We start from the raw sequence: 24173 nt of genomic DNA on the forward strand, positions 1-24173 counted from the left end.
AGGGACCAAATGGAGGACACACAGCTGCAGAGAAGTGGGCAAGGAGAAGAGGGGCATGACTTAAGATCAGACAGGAAGAGTCCTAGGAATGAGTAGGACTTAGGAGGTGAAGCAGGGGAAGAAGAAGCAGATGGAAAAGCATTGTAGGTGGTAAGAACAGCAAAGGCAAGAAAGCAGGAAATAGACTGGTATGTTTGACTAACTCTAGGAAATGCATTTCTCCTGAGTCTAAGGCACAAAGATGGAATCCAGAACACTGTACGGCTAAATTCGTTTTTTTTGTGAAGCTTCTGGCACATTTTGCTGCAGCTGAGAAAAGAGGATCATCTCTCTAGTAAACACAGCCTCAGGGAGCTCTATAACCAACCTACTTTGGAAGGTGGGAAGCAAATGCAACCTTGCATATTGTATTCTAAACACAACCTCAGATGTGTAAGCTGTCACCACCCCCATTTTAGACACTAAAGGACCAGCAGGTGGGCTAAGTCACTCGCAGTCAAGAGCTGGGGCTCAATTCCATGTCATGCTCTACCCAGTGCTGTTTCCTCTGCTGTCCAGTATCTCATTGACTGATTCAATACACCTGCCAGGAATGATCCTTGCCATCAATTTCTTCTAGGGATCTTGCCTTCTACAGTTTTCCTTTGGCTTTATCTGTCTTCTCCTGTACCTACTTAAAATTTAGAAAATATATTTTTCCTTTTTTCCCCTCAGCTAATCCTAATCAATTCCATGTTTTATGGAGGCTGTTCTGTAGCTCAACCTTCTTCTACTGACAAAAGTGGTGCAAACCCAAATAAACTCAAAGATGGGATTAATAGGCTTGGATACATTTCTTTACAGTAACTGAGTCCCCAAGGAATGTCTAAGTCTTTGGGAATCTTGACATATCAGAATTTTTTTAACAGTTGAGACTTTGTTATCAGTAGAACGAGATTCCTCAGAGAAGGTAGTACTGACTTCACAACAAGGAATTTAGGTTGATGATTTTTCAAGTAAACAGTGACTTATGAGTATTCAATATGTGTGTCACAATGGCTTGCTGCCAACAGACACTATGCATTGAGATCAAAGCCATTCTGAAACTCTTATTTTATACATCCTATTAGAAGGCACTAGGAAGTATACCAAGACAAAATATTTACAGTCAACCCTTGAATAACACAGGTTTGAACCGTGTGGATCCACTCGTGGGGATTTTTTCAGTAGTAAATACTACAGTATGAAATGATCCATGGTTGGTTGAATCCTCGGATATGGAGGGACCATGGATACAGAAGGCTGACTGTAAAATTATACATGTATTTTCAACTACGCAGAGGGTCAGCACCCCTAACCCCTGCATTGTTTGAGGGTCAACTGTATTCAGAAGGAAACAAATGAGGGGTGACATTTTCTTCCATTAACAATGACACATTTTTGGCGGGGGGGAGGGGTGGTGGTGTGATGAATTGGGAGATTGGGATTGACATATATACACTAATATGGATAAGTAATAAGAACCTGCTGTACAAAAAATAAAATAAAATTCAAAAATTCAAAAAACTCTCTCTCAACCCAAAGAGTAAAAAAAAAAAAAAAAAAAAAAAAAAGACACATTTTGTACTCTTACATCACAAACCTCTAGTCCATAGTCCTTACTTAACAATGTAAACATGTAGTTAGGATAGCACTGTAGAGTTAAGATGTCCATTGCAAATGAAGGTGACGAATTCTGACTAAATAATGCTATCTATAGTTGCAGGAGCCATTCACTTAAAAATTGTTTTTGGATGTCTAAGATATGCCCAGTGTCTTCTAGTACTTTTCTATTAGGTGGCCTCATCAATAGTGTCTACAAATGCCAGGATGTTTATGAATTTTAGCAATGACATGCACAGTTACTGTTTCTTGAAAGGCTGATGGTTTTTTTTTTTTTTTTTTGGTAAATGGTAAATTCCCAAAATGCTTGGGAAAAAGGACATTCTTCAATGCAAATAAAAACTAAAAGGTAGGACAGAAGGCAAGGACTGACCAAGCTGCTAAAAAGAAATACTCGGGAGAGAGTTGGTCCCAATCTTTTGATGCAAAACATTTCTAGAGATGCCAGCTTAAAGGCAGGTGCTCAGCAACCTTGCCCTTTTTGACATTAGTGGAGGTTAGCAAAAAAAGCAAATAAACATAATTCAAAGAAAAAGATGAGCCAATACCAGATAGGGTCTAAGAAGCAGAGCATAAAAGTGCAAAACATCAAAAATGACTAAATATTTTACTTCATTTTCCAGTGTTTCTTTTCACCCATGCTTAAAGAAATGAAATATTTCAGGGCTTAAAACATATTTTATAACATCCAAACTGTGACAAGAAACAAACATTAGTTATTTAGCTGACATAATTAAAAATGAAATTAATATCAGCATTACCTGAAATTCTAATCCATAGTTTTCTCTGCAGAATTCTCTTAATTTAGGATACACGTTTTCTCTTAGTGCCTGTCTTTCTGCTCCCGTGTCTGTGGTAGAAAAGCAAACACACAGAAAGTGAGTTATGTCCACATAGTACACATTTCTGGAAAAAAAGAAAGCTTACAAATAAATATTAACATTAATATAATCAAGCTGGGGTGCTGCATCGTGAAATGATGGGATATTTGCCTGCTGGAGAAGACTTGCTCTTAACAGAGCAGGGGAGCTGAGATGTTTACCATGCACACAGGGAGAATGGGAGCCCTGGGTAAGTTCTGTGGGTGCTGGCAGAGCTGGGAATTCACAGCTCATTCTTTATACCCATGTAGACCCTCACATGGCGCTCTTAAATAGCCACAACCACATTGTCTTTTAAAGAGGCAGAAGGAAAAATTGTAAGGCTATCAGGTGTAGCTCCATTGAATGTAAATATTTCAAAACACACACACACACAAACACTGATTACTGATTTCCACAAACATCCAGACTCTATCATTCCCTACAGTATTTAGAAACAATGCTACTTTTACAAGATTCAGTACAGCATCTGTGCAATGAGTACCATAGTCAGGAGTGACAAATTGTCGGAGTCAACGTCTAAAACTAGCAGGTTCCACTGGCCAATGGTTCAAAATTAGCATCTCCCGCCCTGGGCTTAGGGACCTGTTATATCAGAGAGGGGATTGTTTTACATGTGCCACAGTGTGTAAAAGCTTCAAAATAAAATATTTAAAAATTATCCGTGTCATTAAAAAATACGAGAAGAAACAGAGAACCTGAAACCAGAAGAACCATAACATATGTATGTATTTAATGCTGAATGTTCTGCACAGAAAGGGATTCTACAGCCACTTGTGCTGGACGGTGCTCCACATCAGTGATGATGCTGTGAGATGCTTACAGCAAAGAGAATGGTCCTCGCCCAGCTAACTTCAGAGAAAGATAAGAATCAGAGCTTAAAAAATTAGGTTAATGTGTTATCTCATGAAAAGGACCATTTGCTAAATGTACCTCAATCCCAGCCATAACCATGAAACATCTGCATACCACATTTATAACTCAGGAACCAATTTAAAAGACTGTCCTTGTTATCCTCAAGCACATCTGTCCATGCAAACTCAACCATATGCTGTGTTGACCTACTCTACTTTCCTACTGTTCTCAAGCTTGTTTTGAGAGGCAAACAACCAATCCCAAGAGTCTGAGATGCAGCGGCAGCTTGACAGAGTGACAGGAACCAGCGTTTACATGGGAACCAAAGATTCAATACAAGGTCTTTGAGATTACCCTGTGATCCAAACAAGTAGGGTCTTTTCCCCCCATAGATCCAACATGGGCCTAAGTCCAAAGGGAAAGCAGGAGGACCGTGTTGAAGAGGGTACATCTGAGCAGTGCCCATGTGCCATTACGGCACTGGTGGAAGCAGCAGATTAAGCTTCCACATGATTTATATAATCTTGGGATCAGGCGCCCATCCTCCCTCACCCCACTGTAAGGGCTGAAAACACTAACTTCGAAGTAAAGCTGAAGATATTCAATCTCTCTAAAAGGCTACCGATTTTTAAGACCCAAATAACAAAAAGTCACTTTAAAAATGAAGAGATACTACCAGATGTGGAATTTGGGAATATATTAAACAAGGATTATTGGTAAGATACTCTAAAAAAATAGTATTCAAATAATACATGAAAAAAATTATGAAATGAGCAGAAATTTGCTTCTTAAAGATGTTATTATAACTCTTATTACTGGGTCCCGAGACATGAATGTGTCATAGTAAGGAGGCTAAGACAGAAATGCAATATCTAATTACTAACGTTTATTCAGTTCTTACTGTAGACTAGTAGTGTGCTAAGTTTTTCTATGTGTATTTTCTTAGTCACTTCTGTCAAAAACCCTATGAAAATTATCAGTCCATTTTTAAAATAAGAGGAAACAAATATAAAGGGGTTAAGAGACATGCCTGAGGTCATGTGACCACTAAGTTGGAGAACGTGGATTTGAATTTAGAGAGCCGAATGCCATAGTCTGCTCTAACCATGGAAAATATGCAACTGTGCAAAGAATCACTCTTTGAAACTGACAAATGCAAGAGCTTCCCAGAATGGTTAAGGGGTGCTGAAGTCCTAATATTTATGAAACAAACAAATAAAAATCTCAGTTATCCCTGACAGATTTTTCCCTTTCTATAATACACCCTTCAACAGCCAACCCATCAATAAGTTCTCTTGCTCCATCCATCTCTAAATAAATCCTGAATGAATCTACTTCTCTGCACCTCTGGTACTAGCCAAACTCACCTCTCACCTGGACCCTATCTCGCTGTTTCCATACTTGCCTCCGTCAATCCATCCTCCACAGAGCAGCCAGATTTATGTAAAAACATAAATCCGATCACATCACTCTCTTGTTTAAAATCCTCCAGCAGCTCTTCATGGAACTTGGAATGAAATCCCCACTCCTTACCTTGAATGTTCTCTCCTTCTCTAAGCTCATTTCTTACCACTTGCCCTGTTCATGTCACTCAAGCAGCGCTGGTGTTCATTTGGTTCCTGGGTTATATTCTCACTGGTGACCTCTGCTCTAGCCGTGACTTCCTCCTGGAATGCTGAGTCCCATGATCATTTCATGTCATCTCCTGTCATTCAAGTGTCAGCTTTAATGCCACCTCCTCAGAGATGCCTTCTCTGAGCTCTCCAGCTACAGACCCCTCTCTATCACACCATCTTCTTCAAATTCTTTGCACGTTACTCATCACTATTGGTGATGATTATCTGTTTACTATGTGTCTCCCCCACTGCCACGTGAGCTCAATGGGACTCAGGACCTTCTTCTGTCTCCTTCACTGCTGCATCCCCAGTGACTAGAGTCATGCTCAATTTAGGAAGGAGTACATGAAAAAACCCACACAGGCACCAGGGATAAAAATGAGCTGACAGGCAATGCGTCTCTGCAATTACCTCCAGAAACAGAAAGCCTTCCTACATTACAATATGCCATTGGTTGGACATGGAATCAAGACTGTGAAATTCTGGGAAATACATGATCGGGTTTAGAAAGTGGACTTCATGAAGTAAGTGAATGAACTGAAATACTGATGTCTTTCCTGGTTTCTGTGTTTCTGGCAAAATACTAATATTTTATCAAATTATGTTAAATGTTTCTAAAAATGTGAGGGAAGTGTATGACAGGCATTCTGTATTATTACTTACATTAGAAAAGTGACTCAGATTTTCCTATATTTGTATTAATATAGAATGATTGGCTCTGGAAATGGAAAAGTAATTAAAATAGAATGGATTAATTATGCTGGGTGACAGATAAGCTGGCTTAATTATACAAAAAACCTGATTCATACTGACAGCACATTCGGATGGTTGGCAATTAAAAAACACTAGAATGTCATGGATAGGAAAAATTAAGTCACAGGATGTCACACATAAAAAGGGACCTCTTACAAAAGTGTAGATCAAGACGAAGTATGTCATCATTTATTCTTTATAGTCACTGCATCCATTTGTATCTGTCCAGCTCCTGAATGCTTTGAAAAGATGCATTAGCACTTTGGCAGCACTAAAGAGGCTTTTAAAGAGTTGCTTTCTAAATAATTCCTCTATGATTTCAGAATTAATGACGGTCTCGGTGTAGTATCTGAGTTACCTGCAGGAAGAACATTAGCTGGTGCAGAATTATCACTCAATATCATTATCCTACTTCAAGCAGGGTTTAGATTAATTCCAAGCTTTTATTAAAAATAAGGGTGCCAAAATGACCATGTTGGACTGGAACTTCTTACTGCCCCACCTCACCCAACCTTAAGAGCACGGATGTTAGATTAAGTCATTTCCCTCTTGGCAGCTCACAAAACTTATTTAGGATCCACCTACAGCTGTCATTCCAGCCTGGGTTCCCAAGTCTCTGTAGGTTTGCTCTTGCCTGGATTTTCCCTCTTTACCTGGCCCCTTAGCCAATGATTCATCTGGACATCTTATCTGACTTTTGTTGTTGTTTGGGTTGATTTCCTGTCTGGCAGCTTCCCAGAGGCTACCTCCTCTCCATGCCCTCCAAGTCCTCTGTGCCCAACCATCACCCTCACCATTCATTATTTCCATATCACCACATCCTGTCAATTTTATCATAATCTTCTTTTGAATTTGGCTATGCTTTTTTGTCTACTCTCTATTTTTGTACTCACCATCTCTCAGCCCTTAGAGTCCAAAAGTCTCCTATTTGATTGACCTGTTACCTGTCCCTTCTTACTGCAGTCTTAAGCTCCACATAGCTGCTGGAGATAAATTCTAAGGCAAAACAAAAGTGAAAACTAATTTGATCATTAAAGACCTTGGCTGGCATCTGGTGGCCCAGAGGATGAAAGCCAGAATATTCAGCAGGTGTAAATGTATCTTCGACCTAAGTCCTATCTTCTACTGCTCTTTATCATGCACCCTCCAGGGTATTTTTCAGATATTACTTGAACCCGAGCCTTGTCTTTACACATACTGCTTTCCATGCCCAGAATCCCCTATCTACTGCATCCCCTTTGCTTGGCAGACTCCAACCCTCCTGAGTCCCAATCAAAGGCAGCACAGTTTTGAATGCTTACTAGACAGAGACAGGCATGCCCTGGTCACCCCATAGCACTTTGTTCACCCCTATATAACATCATGTATTTTACTTTATTATAAATATAATATTTTTAATTTATTTATTTTTAGTCTGTCTCCCCCATTAGACTTGTGAATTCATGGGAGGCAAGGACTTCCTCATACATAATTATTATAATTAGGAATGAAATGCCATGTAGCATACTGATGCTACAGAAGTTAAAAAAATTACAAGAACATACTGTGAACAATAACTTTATTTCTAACAAATTAGAAAATGGGGGTGAAATGAACAAATTCTAGAAATAGAAATTATTGAAATTGACTCAAGGAAAAGAAAATCTGAAGAGATCTACAAGTTAAAAAATTTTAATTAGTTATTAAAAACTTTCCCAAAGAAAATCACCACCCCAGAGTATTTAACTGATATATCAATAGTTAAAGAAACAATCCCTTACACTTTCAGAAAAGAGTAGAAGGAACACTTCAACTCATTCTTCAAGTCTATATTATCCTAAACCCCAATGAGACAATAACATCGAAGAGAAAATAACATCGAAAGAAAAAACACAAACCAAAAACTGCAGACCAATATATATCCCTCATGAACACTGAGGCAAAAACTCTTAGCAAGATACTAGCAAACTGACTCCAGCAATATATACACTGTCACCAAAGGGGATATAGTACAAGAATGATAGGTTAGTTTAACGTGGAATATGACACATTAATACAGGGCTTGACCATATGATCACTCCAAAGATGCAGAAAAACTTTTGCCAAAATCTAATACCCATTCAGCCACGGGGAACAGAAAGTAATTTCTTTGCCCTGATAGAAGGCACTTACACAAAACCCTACAATTAGCACCACGTTTCATGGCTTAAGACTGAATATTTTCCACCTATGATCAGGAACACATTATCACTTATAGTCAACATTTTACTGGAGGTTGTAGTCAGTGCAGTGAAGAAAAAATTAAAAATAAAGGCATCTAGACTGAAAAGGAAAAAAATATTTTCAGTTGACAAGGTCTTGTATGTAGAAAACCCTGAGGAATCCAGAGGAAAAATACAGTGACTATAAACGATTTCAACAAGATGGCTACATGGACTATACAAATCAACAGTATTTCTCTATACTCACAACAATCCAAAAATGAAATAGAAAAACTGCATTTACAATAGCATTAAAATAATAAAACACTGAAAAACAAATTTAACAGAAGCAACGCAATACATGCATTGTAAACCATAAGACCTTGCTGAGAGAAAGATCTAAAAGGAGATCTTTCATCTTCATGGATGGGAAGACTCAATATTGTTAGCATGGCAATCCTCACCAATTACAGGCTTGGGATTCTCCAAACTGATCTACAGATCCAACACAGTCCCTATCAAAACCACAGCATATTTTGCAATTATTTTTTCTGTGCCATTATTGAAATAAAGTTTTAAAGCACACTTTGGTCAATCTTGCTCATGATCTGATCTGTTAAGTACACCAACTGGTATCAAACAGAAAAGACAGTAGAGGGACTAACTGTAGTTCTAGAACCAAACTCCCCATGTCTGAATCCCAGCTCTTCACCTGCTAGCTGTGTGATTTCAGGCAAATTAAAAGATGTCTTTTTTTTTTCATTTGTCGTGTGGAATCAAAATTACTAGTATCAAGCTTATGAGGTTGTTGTGAAGATTAGATGGAGTCTTTCAACACCACCTGGCATGTGGTAAATACTCAATAAATGTTGCAATTATTCTAACAAACAATTTGGGGAATCAAAGACTAAAGCATCTTTTATTACTTATGAGAATTTTTAGCACTGAAAGATTTATAGTAAAGTAGCTACAACAATCATGATCTTGATCATGATCATTGTAGTTCTTCAAATGATTAAATTTTCAAGATAGTTTTCAAAGGTTTAGGGAAAACCATAGTTAAAATGTAATTTAAAAAAATACCACCAGTTTAGGGTTTCCCTGGTGGTGCAGGGGTTAAGAATCCGCCTGCCAATGCAGGGGACACAGGTTCGAGCCCTGGTCCGGGAAGATCCCACATGCCGCGGATCAACTAAGCCTGTGCCCCACAACTACGGAGCCTACGCACTAGAGTCTGCATGCCACAACTACTGAGCCCGTGCACCTAGAGCCTGTGCTCTGCAACAAGAGAAGCCACTGCAATGAGAAGCCCGTGCATCGCAATGAAGAGGAGCCCCTGCTCGCAGCAACCAGAGAAAGCCTGTGTGGAGCAATGAAGACCCAACTCAGCCAAAAATAAAGAAATAAAGGCTTAAGTTAAAAAAAATATATCACCAGTTTATCCAAATACTCTTAAAAGTTCCCAGTAGGAATTCACTAACTGTATTATTGCTACACCTCAATACACTTTAGGAAAAAGGAGTAAACTATAAAAGATAACAATGCTGGGCTTATTTCTGGTAATATTGAGGAAAAGAACGCTCACAAATATGACACTAAAACAACCCAAATATAGCATAAAAATATTTCAAAATATATATTTAAAATTGTGTCACATAGTTTGAGTGAAACTAAGCAATGCATAGAGGCCCAAGGCACAGTGAAAGCAGTAATCTCAGAAAATAAGGGCTCTCTGAGGCCAGCTTTTGGTTATTTTCCACTAAGCCCTGGTGACCTCTAGTGTTGATTTTTGTCTTCTGTGGGTGCAGGGTAGATTGGACACAAAGCACAGAGTCCCAAAGTGGTAAGTCTAACAGGAAATCCTTGCAAAAGGCCATGACCCCAAAGAGCTAAGACCTTCAGTGCGAGGGTGAATCAGAGCGGCATGGACATATATACACTACCAAACGTAAGGTAGATGATAGCTAGTGGGAAGCAGCCGCATAGCACAGGGAGATCAGCTCGGTGCTTTGTGACCGCCTGGAGGGGTGGGATAGGGAGGGTGGGAGGGAGACGCAAAAGGGAGGGGATATGGAAACATATGTATATGTATAACTGATTAAATTTGTTATTAAAAAAAAAAATCAATCTTTGAAGAACCGGAGAGATTCTGGCACAGAGGATCGGTGCCCTCAGGCACACACCAGCCCGAGAGTCTTGTCTGCTCGGCCGCGGGGGTGGGCGGGGCTGGGAGCTGAGGCTCGGGTATCGGCTTTCAGTCGGAGCGCAGGGAGAGGACTGGGGCTGGCGGCAGGAAGAGAGCCTGAAGGGGTTAGTGCACCACGGCTAGCCCGGAGGGAGTCCGGGGAAAGGGTCTGGAGCTGCCGAAGAGGCAAGAGACTTTTTCTTCCCTTTTGTTTCCTGGTGCGCGAGGAGAGGGCATTAAGAGGGCTGGCTGGGGAAGCACCGGAGACGGGAGTGAGCCGCGGCTAAAGGCGCGGACCCCGGAGACGGGCGTGGGACGCTGGGGCTGCTGCTGCCGCCGCCGCGGGGCCTGTGTGCGAGCGCGGGTCACTGTCCGCCCCGCCTTCCGGGGGGCCTGTGCACCCCGCCACTGCCGGAGTCCTGGGACCCGGGGACAGCTTTCCCGGGAAAGCGCACGGAGCGCCTCGGTCTGATGCAACGTCACGCCGGCGGCCTCTGCCGCCACAGGCCCGCCCCACACTGCGTGCCCCTCCCTCCCCTCTGCCTGAGTGAGCCAGAGCCCCCGAATCAGCGGCTCCTTTAAACCCGTCCTGTCTGAGCGAAGAACGGACGCCCTCCGGCGACCTACGTGCAGAGGCGGGGCCCGGTCCAAGGCTGAGACCCGGGAGCTGTGAGAGCAGAGAAGAGACAGGGAAATCTCTCTGTGCAACCTCGGAGGTAGCGGATTAAAGCTTCACGGTCCACTTGATGTGCCCTGCGTCTGTGGAGTGCATGAATGGACAGCGAATCATCCCAAATTGAGGAAGTGGACTTTGAGGACAAGATTTAAGACTTTCCCCCCTTTTCCTCTTTTTACAACGAATTATCCCAAATTAAGGAGGTGGACTTAGAGAGCAAGATTTCAGATTTCTCGCCCTTTTCCTCTTTTTACAACGAATTATCCCAAATTGAGGGGGTGGACTTGGAGAGCAAGATTTTTGATTCTTCCCCCTGCTCTCCTTTTGTGAATGTGTACGTGTATTCGTCTGTGTAAGATTCTCTCTGTATAGCTTTGCTTCCGCCATATGTCCCAGGGTTCTATCTGTCCGTTTTTTTTCAATAATTACTTTTTAATTTTAATAACGCTACTATATTTCATACTTTATTCTATTTTACTTTACCTGCTCTTTCTTTTTTTCCTACCTTCCCTTCCTCCCTCCGCCCCTCCTTTCCTTCTTTCTCTCTTTCTTTCCTCCCTCCCTCCCTTCTTCCTTTCACTCTTTCTTTTTCTTTCCTTCCTCCTTCCCTCCCTCCTGTCTTTCTTTCCTTCCTCCCTCCCTCCCTTCTTCCTTTCACTTTCTTTTTCTTCCCTTCCTCCCTCCCTCCCTCCCTCCCTCCTATCTTTCTTTCTTTCTTTCTTTCTTTCCTTCCTTCCTCCCTCCCTTCTTCCATTCACTCTTCCTTTTTTTTCATTCCTCTCTCCCTCCCTTTCTTTCTTTCCATCCTTCCTCCCTCCCTCCCTCCTTTCTTTCTTTCTTTCTTCCTTCCTTCCTTTCTTTCCTTCTTCCTTTCTTTCTTCTACTAATTCTTTCTTTCTACTTTTTCTCCCTTTTATTCTGAGCCGGGTAGATGAAAGGCTCTTGGTGCTGCAGCCAGGAGTCAGTGCTGTGCCTCTGAAGTGGGAGAGCCAACTTCAGGACACGGGTCCACAAGAGACCTCCCAGCTCCACAAAATATCAAGCGGCAAAAATCTCCCAGAGATCTCCATCTCAACACCAGCACCCAGCTTCAGTCAACGACCAGCAAACTACAGTGCTGGTCACCCTATGCCAAGCAACTAGCAAGGCAGGAACACAACCCCACCCATTAACAGAGAGGCTGCCTAAAAACATAATAAGGCCACAAGCACCCGAAAACACACCACCAGACGTGGACCTGTCCACCAGAAAGACAAGATCGAGCCTCAACCACCAGAACACAGGCACTAGTTCCCCCCACGAGGAAGCCTACACAACCTACTGAAACAACCTTAGCCACTGGGAACAGACACCAAAAACAACGGGAACTACAAATCTGCAGCCTGCAAAAAGGAGACCCCAAACACAGTAACATAAGCAAAATGAGAAGACAGAAAAACACACAGCAGGTGAAGGAGCAAGATAAAAACCTACCAGACCTAAAAAATGAAGAGGAAACAGGCAGTCTACCTGAAAAAGAATTCAGAATAATGATAGTAAAGCTGATCCAAGATTCTATATCCAAGATCCAAAATCTTGGAAATAGAATAGACAAAATGCAAGAAACAGTTAACAAGGACCTAGAAGAACTAAAGATGAATCAAGCATCGATTAAAAACACAATAAATGAAATGAAAAATACTCTAGATGGGATCAATAGCAGAATAACTGAGGCAGAAGAACGGATAAGTGAGGTGGAAGATAAAATAGTGGAAATAACTGATGCAGAGCAAAATAAAGAAAAAAGAATGAAAAGAACAGAGGACAGTCTCAGAGACCTCTGGGACAACATTAAACACACCAACATTCGAATTATAGGGGTTCCAGAAGAAGAAGAGAAAAAGAAAGGGACTGAGAAAATATTTGAAGAGATTATAGTTGAAAACTTCCCTAATATGGGAAAGGAAATAGTTAATCAAGTCCAGGAGGCACAGAGAGTCCCATACAGAATAAATCCAAGGAGAAATACGCCAAGACACATATTAATCAAACTGTCAAAAATTAAACACAAAGAAATCACATTAAAAGCAGCAAGGCAAAAACAACAAATAACACACAAGGGAATCCCCATCAGGATAACAGGTGATCTATCAGCAGAAACTCTACAAGCCAGAAGGGAGTGGCAGGACATAATTAAAGTGATGAAGGAGAAAAACCTGCAACCAAGATTACTCTACCCAGCAAGGATCTCATTCAGATTTGATGGAGAAATTAAAACGTTTACAGACAAGCAAAAGGTGAGAGAGTTCAGCACCACCAAACCAGCTTTACAACAAATGCTAAAGGAACTTCTCTAGGCAAGAAACACAACAGAAGGAATATACCTACAATAACGAACCCAAAGCAATTAAGGAAATGGGAATAGGAACATACATATCAATAATTACCTTAAATGTAAATGGACTAAATGCTCCCACCAAAAGACACAGATTGGCTGAATGGATACAAAAACAAGACCCATATATATGCTGTCTACAAGAGACCCACTTCAGACCTAGAGACACATACAGATTGAAAGTAAGGGGATGGAAAAAGATATTCCATGCAAATGGAAATCAAAAGAAAGCTGGAGTAGCAATTCTTATATCAGACAAAATAGACTTTAAAATAAAGACTATTAGAAGAGACAAAGAAGGACACTACATAATGATAAAGGGATCAATCCAAGAAGAAGATATAACAATTGTAAATATTTATGCACCCAACATAGGAGCACCTCAATACATAAGGCAAATACTAACAGCCATAAAAGGGGAAATCGACAGTAACACAATCATAGTAGGGGACTTTAACACCCCACTTTCACCAATGGACAGATCATCCAAAATGAAAATAAATAAGGAAACACAAGCTTTAAATGATACATTAAACAAGATGGACTTAATTGATATTTATAGGACATTCCATCCAAAAACAACAGAAGACACATTTTTCTCAAGTGCTCATGGAACATTCTCCAGGATAGATCATATCTTGGGTCACAAATCAAGCCTTGGTAAATTTAAGAAAATTGTGTCAAGTATCTTTGCTGACCACAATGCTATGAGATTAGACATCAATTACAGGAAAAGATCTGTAAAAAATACAAACACATGGAGGCTAAACAATACACTACTCAATAACGAAGTGATCACTGAAGAAATCAAAGAGGAAATTAAAAAGTACCTAGAAACAAATGACAATGGAAACACGATGACCCAAAACCTATGGGATGCAGCAAAAGCAGTTCTAAAGAGGGAAGTTTATAGCAATACAATCCCACCTTAAGAAACAGGAAACATCTCGAGTAAACAACCTGACCCTGCACCTAAAGCAATTAGAGAAAGAAGAACAAAATACCCCCAAAGCTAGCAGAAGGAAAGAAATCATAAAGATCAGATCAGAAATAAATGAAAAAGAAATGAAGGAAATGATAGCAAAGATCAATAAAACTAAAAGCTGGTTCTTTGAGAAGATAAACAAAATTGACAAACCATAAGCCAGACTCATCAAGACAAAAAGGGAGATGACTCAAATCAATAGAATTAGAAATGAAAAAGGAGAAGTAACAACTGACACTGCAGAAATACAAAAGATCATGAGAGATTACTACAAGCAACTCTATGCCAATAAAATGGACAACCTGGAAGAAATGGACAAATTCTTAGAAATGCACAACCTGCCAAGACTGAATCAGGAAGAAATAGAAAATATGAATAGACCAATCACAAGCACTGAAATTGAAACTGTGATAAAAAATCTTCCAACAAACAAAAGCCCAGGACCAGATGGCTTCACAGGCGAATTCTATCAAACATTTAGAGAAGAGCTAACACCCATCCTTCTCAAACTCTTCCAAACAATTTCAGAGGAAGAAGCACTCCCAAACTCATTCTACGAGGCCACCATCACCTTGATACCAAAACCAGGCAAGGATGTCACAAAGAAAGAAAACTACAGGCCAATATCACTGATGAACATAGATGCAAAAATCCTCAACAAAATACTAGCAAACAGAATCCAACAGCACGTTAAAAGGATCCTACACCATGATCAAGTGGGGTTTATTCCAGGAATGCAAGGATTCTTCAATATATGCAAATCAATCAATGTGATACACCATATTAACAAGTTGAAGGAGAAAAACCATATGATCATCTCAATAGATGCAGAGAAAGCTTTCGACAAAATTCAACACCCATTTATGATAAAAACCCTGCAGAAAGTAGGCATAGAGGGAACTTGCCTCAACATAATAAAGGCCATATATGACAAACCCACAGCCAACATTGTCCTCAATGGTGAAAAACAGAAACTATTTCCACTAAGATTAGAAACAAGACAAGGCTGCCCACTCTCACCACTCTCATTCAACCTAGTTTTGGAAGTTTTAGCCACAGCAATCAGAGAAGACAAGGAAATAAAACGAATCCAAATCGGAAAAGAAGAAGTAAAGCTGTCACTGTTTGCAGATGACATGATACTATACATAGAGAATCCTAAAGATGCTACCAGAAAACTACTAGAGCTAATCAATGAATTTGGTAAAGTAGCAGGATACAAAATTAATGCACAGAAATCTCTGGCACTCCTGTACACTAATGATGAAAAATCTGAAAGTGAAATTAGGAAAACACTCCCATTTACCATTGCAACAAAAAGAATAAAATATCTAGGAATAAACGTACCTAAGGAGACAAAAGACCTGTATGCAGAAAATTATAAGACACTGATGAAAGAAATTAAAGATGATACAAATAGATGGAGAGATATACCATGCTCCTGGATTGGAAGAATCAATATTGTGAAAATGACTCTACTACCCAAAGCAATCTACAGAGTCAATGCAATCCCTATCAAACTACCACTGGCATTTTTCACAGAACTAGAACAAAAAATTTCAAAATTTGTTTGGAAAAACAAAAGACCCCGAATAGCCAAAGCAATCTTGAGAACGAAAAACGAGCTGGAGGAATCAGGCTCCCTGACTTCAGACTATACTACAAAGCTACAGTAATCAAGACAGTGTGGTACTGGCACAAAAACAGAAAGATAGATCAATGGAACAGGATAGAAAGCCCAGAGATAAACCCACGCACATATGCTCAACTTATCTTTGATAAAGGAGGCAGGAATGTACAGTGGAGAAAGGACAGCCTCTTCAATAAGTGGTGCTGGGCAAACTGGACAGGGACATGTAAAAGTATGAGATTAGATCATTCCCTAACACCATACACAAAAATAAGCTCAAAATGGATTAAAGACTTAAATGTAAGGCCAGACACTATCAAACTCTTAGAGGAAAACATAGGCAGAACACTCTATGACATAAATCACAGCAAGATCCTTTTGGACCCACCTCCTAGAGAAATGGAAATCAAAACAAGGATAAACAAATGGGACCTAATGAAACCTCAAAGCTTTTGCACAGCAAAGGAAACCATAAACAAGACCAAAAGACAACCCTCAGAATGGGAGAAAATATTTGCAAATGAAGCAACTGACAAAGGATTAATCTCCAAAATTTATAAACAGCTAATGCAGCTCAATAGCAAAAAAACAAACAAGCCAATCCAAAAATGGGCAGAAGACTTAAATAGGCATTTCTCCAAAGAAGATATACAGACTGCCAACAAACACATGAAAGAATGCTCAACATCATTAATCATTAGAGAAATGCAAATCAAAACTACAATGAGATATCATCTCACACCAGTCAGAATGGCCATCATCAAGAAATCTAGAAACAATAAATGCTGGAGAGGGTGTGGAGAAAAGGGAACACTCTTGCACTGCTGGTGGGAATGTGAATTGGTACAGCCACTATGGAGAACAGTATGGAGGTTCCTTAAAAAACTACAAATAGAACTACCATATGACCCAGCAATCCCACTACTAGGCATATACCCTGAGAAAACCATAATTCAAAAAGAGACATGTACCAAAATGTTCATTGCAGCTCTATTCACAATAGCCCGGAGCTGGAAACAGCCTAAGTGTCCATCATCAGATGAATGGATAAAGAAGATGTGGCACATATATACAATGGAATATTACTCAGCCATAAAAAGAAACGAAACTGTGCTATTTGTAATGAGGTGGATAGACCTAGAGTCTGTCATACAGAGTGAAGTAAGTCAGAAAGAGAAAGACAAATACCGTATGCTAACACATATATATGGAATTAAAAAAAATGTCATGAAGAACCTAGGGGTAAAACGGGAATAAAGACACAGACCTACTTGAGAATGGACTTGAGGATATGGGGAGGGGGAAGGGTAAGCTGTGACAAAGCGAAAGAGAGGCATGGATATATATACACTACCAAACGTAAGGTAGATAAATAGTGGGAAGCAGCTGCAGAGCACAGGGAGATCAGCTCGGTGCTTTGGGACCGCCTGGAGGGGTGGCATGGGGAGGGTGGGAGGGAGGGAGATGCATGAGGGAAGGGATGTGGGAACAGATGTATATGTATGACTGATTCACTTTGTTATAAAGCAGAAACTAATAAAAAATAAAATAAATAAATAGAAAAAAAAAAGATAAAGGGGCAACACCTAAAATGATCCCCAGCTAGATTCATTTCCTTCCTGATTTAAAATGTTTGGGAAGGGAGTTTTTACAGCCCCCCAGTAGCTGTAAAAAAAAAAAAAATGAGAAATCAGTCTTCATCACCAAGAAAACCTGCTGCTATACCATTCGCACTAGGTGGAAGAAAAAACAACCTCCTTGATATTCGTAATTACAAGCTTGGCCTCTTGTAGGTTAGCAGTGCAAATTCATTTTATTTAAAGTCTGACAAGGAATTCCCTGGTGGTCCAGTGGTTAGGACTCCATGCTTCCACTACAGGGAGCACGGGTTCCATCCCTGCTCGGGGGACTGTGAATAAGATACTGCATGCCGTGCCATGACCCCTAGTGCTTGAGAAGCATAATTTCTAACAAGGCCTAATGAATTTCAGCAAGTTAAAAGTTTCAAAGACTATTAAGCCACATGCACTCACACACACGAATTCCTGGGGTTTATCTCAGGAATGCAAGGATTCTTCAATATATGCAAATCAATCAATGTGATAAACCATATTAACAAACTGAAGAATAAAAACCATACGATCTCTCAATAGATGCAGAAAAAGCTTTTGACAAAATTCAACCCCCATTTATGATAAAAACTCTCCAGAGAGTGGGCATAAAGAGAACCTACCTCAACATAATAAAGGCCATATATGACAAACCCACAGCAAACATCATACTCAATGGTGAAAAACTGAAAGCATTTCCTCTAAGATCAGGAACAAGAGAAGGATGTCTACTCTTGCCACTATTATTCAACATAGTTTTGGAAGTTCCAGCTATGGCAATCAAAGAAAAAGAAATAAAAGGAATACAAATTGGAAAAGAAGTAGTAAAACTGTCACTGTTTGCAGATGACATGATACTATAAATAGAGAATCCTAAAGATGCCACCAGAAAACTACTAAAACTAATCACTGAATTTGGTAAGGTTGTAGGATTCAAAATTAATGCACAGAAATCTCTGGCATTCCTATACACCAGCAACGAAAAATCAGAAAGAGAAATTAAGGAAACAATCCCATTTACCATCACAACAAAAAGAATAAAATACCTAGGAATAAGCCTGCCCAAGGAGGCAAAAGACTTGTTCTCAGAAAACTATAAAACACTGATGAAAGAAATCAAAGATGACATAAACAGAGGGAGAAATATACCATATTCTTAGATTGGAAAAATCAATATTGTGAAAATGACTATACTACCCAAAGCAATCTACAGATTCAATGCAGTCCCTATCAAACTACCAATGGCATTCTTCAGAGAATTAGAACAAAAAATTTTACAATCCGAACAGAAACACAAAAGACCCCAAATAGCCCAAGCAATCTTGAGAAAGAAAAACGGAGCTGGAGGAATCAGGCTCCCAGACTGCAGACTATACTACAAAGCTACAGTAATCAAGACAGGATTGTACTGGCACAGACACAGGAATATAGATCAGTGGTACAGGATAGAATGCCCAGAGATAAACCCACGCACATATAGTCACCTAATTTATGACAAAGGAGGCAAGAACATACAATGGAGAAAAGACAGTCTCTTCAATAAGTGGTGCTGGGAAAACTGGACAGCTACATGTAAAAGAATGATATCAGAACACTTCCTAACACCATACACAAAAATAAACTCCAAATGGATTAAAGACCAAAATGTAAGATCAGACACCATAAAACTCTTAGAGGAAAACATAGGAAAAACACTCTTTGACATAAACCAGAGCAAGATCTTTTTTGACCCACCTCCTAGAGTAACGAAAATAAAAACAAACAAATGGGACTTAATTAAACTTAAAAGCTTTTGCAAAGCAAAGGAGACCATAAATAAGACAAAAAGACAACCCTCAGAATGGGAGAAACTATTTGCAAATGAAACAACAGACAAAGGATTAATCTCCAAAATATACAAACAGCTCATGGAGCTCAGTATCAAAAAAACAATCCAATTAAAAAATGGGCAGAAGACCTAAATAGACATTTTACCAAGGAAGACACACAGATGGCCAAGAGGCACATGAAAAGATGCTCAACATCACTAATTGTTAGAGAAATGCAAATCAAAAGCACAATAAGATATCACCTCACACCAGTTAGAATGGCCATTATCAAAAAATCTAGAAACAAATGCTGGAGAGGGTGTGGAGAAAAGGGAACTCTCCTGCACTGTTGGTGGGAATGTAAATTGATAAAACCACTATGGAAAACGGTATGGAGGTTCCTTAAAAAACTACAAATAGAACTACCATATGACCCAGCAATCCCACTACTGGGCATATACCCTGAGAAAACCATAATTCAAACAGAGACATGTACCACATGTTCATTGCAGCACTATTTACAACCGCCAGGACATGGAAGCAACCTAAGTGTCCATCAACAGATGAATGAATAAAGAAGTTGTGGCTCACAGATATAATGGAATATTGCTCAGCCATAAAAAGAAACAAAATTGAGTTATTTGTAGTGAGGTGGATGGACCTAGAGTCTGTCATACAGAGTGAAGTATGTCAGAAAGAGAAAAACAAATACTGTATGCTAACACACATATATGGAATCTAAAAAAAAAAAAAGGTACTGATGAACCTATTGGCAGGGCAGGAATAAAGATGTAGACATAGAGAATGGATCTGAGGACACGGGGTGGGAGGGGGAAGCTGGGGCTAAGTGAGAGTAGCATCGACATATATACACTACCAAATGTAAAATAGTTAGCTAGTGGGAAGCAGCAGCATTAGCACAGGGAGATCAGCTCGGTGCTTTGCAATGACTTAAAGGGGTGGGACAGGGAGGATGAGAGGGAGGCTCAAGAGGGAGGGGATATGGGGACATATGTATATGTATGGCTGATTCACTTTGGTGTACAACAGAAACTAACACAGTATTGTGAAGCAATTATACTCCAATAAAGATTAAAAAAAATATCTAGACTGTCAGCCTAGAATTAAATAAGCAACGAAGTAATCTTTCAGCAAAAGAGGATATTTTTAGAAAAACAAGAAGTGAGTTTCCTGCCTTCTTTGTTTCGTATCAATTATTTTATTTTTTCCAGTTTCACTGAGACATAATTGACATATAGCAATATATAGGTTTAAGGTGTACAAAATAATAATTTGACTTATATACATCATGCTTACCACAAGTTTAATAAACACCCATCATCTCATATAGATACAAAATTGAAGAAATAGAAAAAAATTTGTGTGTGATGAGAACTCTTTGGATTTACTCTCTTAACTTTCATATATGAAAGTGTTAATTATATTTACCATGTTGTACATTACATCCCTAGTACTTATTTATCTTAGAAGTTTGTACATTTTGACTGTCTTTATCCATTGCTCGCCCCTCCCTCTGACCACAAATCTGGTCTCTTTTTCTATGAGTGAGTTTGTTTGTTTCTGGACCTACAACTAACCCATGTTAGTTCCTGTTACACAATATAGTGATTTTTTTCTATACATTTCAGAATGATCACCATGATAACTCTAGTTAAGATACATCACCATACAAAGATATTACATACTTTCTGACTATATTCCCCGTGCTGTACATTTCATACCTGTGACTCACTTATTTTGCAACTGGAAGTTAGTACCTCAATCTCCCTCACCTATTTCTTTCCTCTCCCTACACCCCTCCTCTCTAGCAAACACCTGTTTGGTCTCTGTATCTATACTCTGCTTTGTTATGTTTGTTCATTTGTTTTGTTTCCCAGATGCCACATTGTAAGTGAAATCACACAGTATTTGTCTTTCTCTATCTGACTTATTTTGATTAGTGTATGTGTGTGTATACACACACACACACCATATCTTCTTTATCCATTCATCTGATGGGTGCTTGGGTCGCTTCCATATCTTGGTTATTGTAAATAATGCTGCAGTGGGCATAGGGGTGCATATATCTTTTTTAATTAGTGCTTTCATTTTCTTTGGATAAAATAGCCAGGAGTGAAATTGCTGGGTAAGGTTGTTGTATTTTTAATTTTTTGTGGAACCTCCATACATTTTCCATAGTGGCTGCACCAGTTTACATTCCCACCAACACTGCACAAGGGTTCCCTTTTCTTCACATCCTCACCAACACTTGTTGTCTTTTTGATACAGCCATTCTGACAGGTGTGAAGTGATATCTCATTGTGGTTTTGATTTGCATTTTCATTATGATTAGCGATGGTGAACATCTTTTCATGTGCCTGCTGGCCATCTGTATTTCTTCTTTGGAAAAATATCTATTCAGATCCTCTTCCCATTTTTTTTTTTTTTTTTTTTTTTGTGGTACACGGGCCTCTCACTGTTGTGGCCTCTCCCATTGCGGAGCACAGGCTCCGGACGCACAGGGTCAGCGGCCATGGCTCACGGGCCTAGCCGCTCTGCAGCATGTGGGATCTTCCCAGACCGGGGCACGAACCCGTGTCCCCTGCATCGGGAGGCGGATTCTCAACCACTGCGCCACCAGGGAAGCCCCTCTTCCCATTTTTAATCAGGTTTGTTTTTTGATGTTGAGTTGTACAAGTTCTTTATATAGTTTGGATATTAACCCCCTATTGGATATATTGTCAGTAAATATCTTCTCCCATTCAGTAGGTGGCCTTTTCATTTTGTTGATAGTTTCCTTCACTGTGCAAAAGATTTTTAGTTTGATGTAGTCTCATTTGCTTATTTTTGCTTTTGTTTCACTTGCCCGAGGCAACATATTCAAAAAAATATTACTAAGACTGATGTCAAAGAGTTATTGCCTATGTTTTCTTCTATATGCTTTATGGTTTCAGGTCTTACATTTAAGTCTTTAATTGATTTTGAATTTATTTTTGTGCATGGTGTGAGAGAGTAGTCCAGTTTGATTCTTTTGCATGTAGCTGTACAGTTTTCCCAACACCATTTACTGAAAAGGATGTCTTTTTCCCCACTGTATATTCTTCCCTCCTTTGTTGTAGATTAATTGCCCATATAAATGTTGGTTCATTTCTGAGCTCTCTATTCTGTGGCTTATTTCTTTAGAAGGAAATTCTAAAGGATTTATTTCAGATAGAAGAAAATTTGAGATGCAAAAAGTTATACAGCTAAGCCTAAAAATAAATTAGTTGCCACGTCAAACTAAAAGGCTTCTGTACACCAATGAAACCAACAAGAAAGCAAAGAGAGAATATATGCAAATCATATATCGAATAAGGGGTTAATATTCAAACTATACAAAGAACTCATATAGCTCAACAACAAAAGAACAAACAATCCAATTAAAAAATGGGCAGGGCCTCCCTGGTGGCGCAGTGGTTGAGAGTCCGCCTGCCGATGCAGGGGATACGGGTTCGTGCCCCGGTCTGGGAGGATCCCATATGCCGCGGAGCGGCTGGGCCCGTGAGCCATGGCCGCTGGGCCTGCGCATCCGGAGCCTGTGCTCCGCAACGGGAGAGGCCACAACAGTGAGAGGCCCGCATACCGCAAAAAGAAAAAAAAAAAAAAAAAAAAAAAATGGGCAGAGAATCTGAATAGACATTTTTCCAAAGAAGACATACAGATGGCCAATAGGTAGATGAAAAGATGCTTAGCATCACTAATCATCAGGGAAATGCAAACCAAAACCATAGTGAGTTATCATCTCACACCTGTCAGAATGGCTTTTGTCAAAATGACAAGAAATTACAAGTGTTGGTGAGGATCTGTAGAAAAAAAGAACCCTCATGTACTGCTGGTGGGAATGTAAATTGGTGCAGTTGTGGAAAACAATATGAAGGTTCTTCAAAAAATTAAAAATAGAAATACCATATGACCCAGCAATTCCACTTCTGGGTATGTAAACAAAGAAAATAATAGTATGTTGTATCTATGAAACTAATAATGTTGTATGTCAATTATACTTTAAAAACTAGTAACATAAAATAGTAACATTTAATATTGGGGCTTAAAAATATAGAATTAAAAAGTCTTAGATAGGGATTTCCCTGGTGATGCAGTGGTTAAGACTCAGCGGTCCCAATGCAGGGGGCCCGGGTTTGATCCCTGGTCAGGGAACTAGATCCCACAGGCATGCTGCAACTAAGAGTTTGCATGACACAACAAAGGAGCTGGTGAGCCTCAACTAAGGAGCCCATGTGCTTCAACTAAGACCCAGGGCAACCAAATAAATAAATAAAAATCTTAGATAAAAATAGCATGATGAGAATAAAACCCTAGATCCTGGGCTTCCCTGGTGGTGCAGTGGTTAAGAATCTGCCTGCCAATGCAGGGGACATGGGTTTGGGAAGATTCCACATGCCGCAGAGCAACTAAGCCCATGCACCACAACTACTGAGCCTGTGCTCTAGAGCCCGTGAGCCACAACTACTGCCCTCAGCATTCACAATATATTGGGGCCAGACAGCAGTCAGCTAAGAATGGGGTTCCCAGTAATGCATAGCAAGTTCTAGAATAGAGGGATAAGCAAAACGCTACTAAAGCAGGAAGAGAGGAATGATTAATTTTGTCTAATGATCAGGGAGAGTTTATCAGAGAAGATGACAATTAAGTTAGGACTAGAAATATAGACAAGATTTTCTCAGGTAGAAAGGAACAAATATCTTCTAGAAGAGTAGCAGCATGAGGAAAATGAGGAGGGCTTAAGAAGTTCAGGATGTGTTAGAGGAACACCAAGTAGTGTAGTTTGTTGTACAATGTAGGGGGTTATATTATAATTAGTCTGTAAATTATCAGTCTTTTGCTGTTCCTCTGTGTTCTGGGAATTTGGGGGTCAACAGCATTTATTTCTCATAATCAAATGGAAGAGGAAAGAATACATAGAGAGGAACATACAGAACAAA

The 24173-nt window shown here is 39.7% G+C and overlaps 1 protein-coding gene across 1 annotated transcript in view; it reads right to left on the reverse strand.

Moving 5' to 3' along the window:
* NWD2 (NACHT and WD repeat domain containing 2) overlaps positions 1-24173 on the reverse strand; it is a gene marked incomplete at both ends in the record, with an annotated part of 205067 nt that overhangs the window by 116638 nt on the left and 64256 nt on the right. Inside the window, one exon of the mRNA XM_081236222.1 lies at positions 2403-2491. Coding sequence (XP_081092348.1) covers positions 2403-2491 — 89 coding nt within the window. The remainder of the gene's footprint in view (positions 1-2402; positions 2492-24173) is intronic.

Source organism: Mesoplodon bidens (genome assembly GCF_964165515.1).
Source record: "Mesoplodon bidens genome assembly, chromosome: 1".
NCBI lineage: Eukaryota > Metazoa > Chordata > Mammalia > Artiodactyla > Ziphiidae > Mesoplodon > Mesoplodon bidens.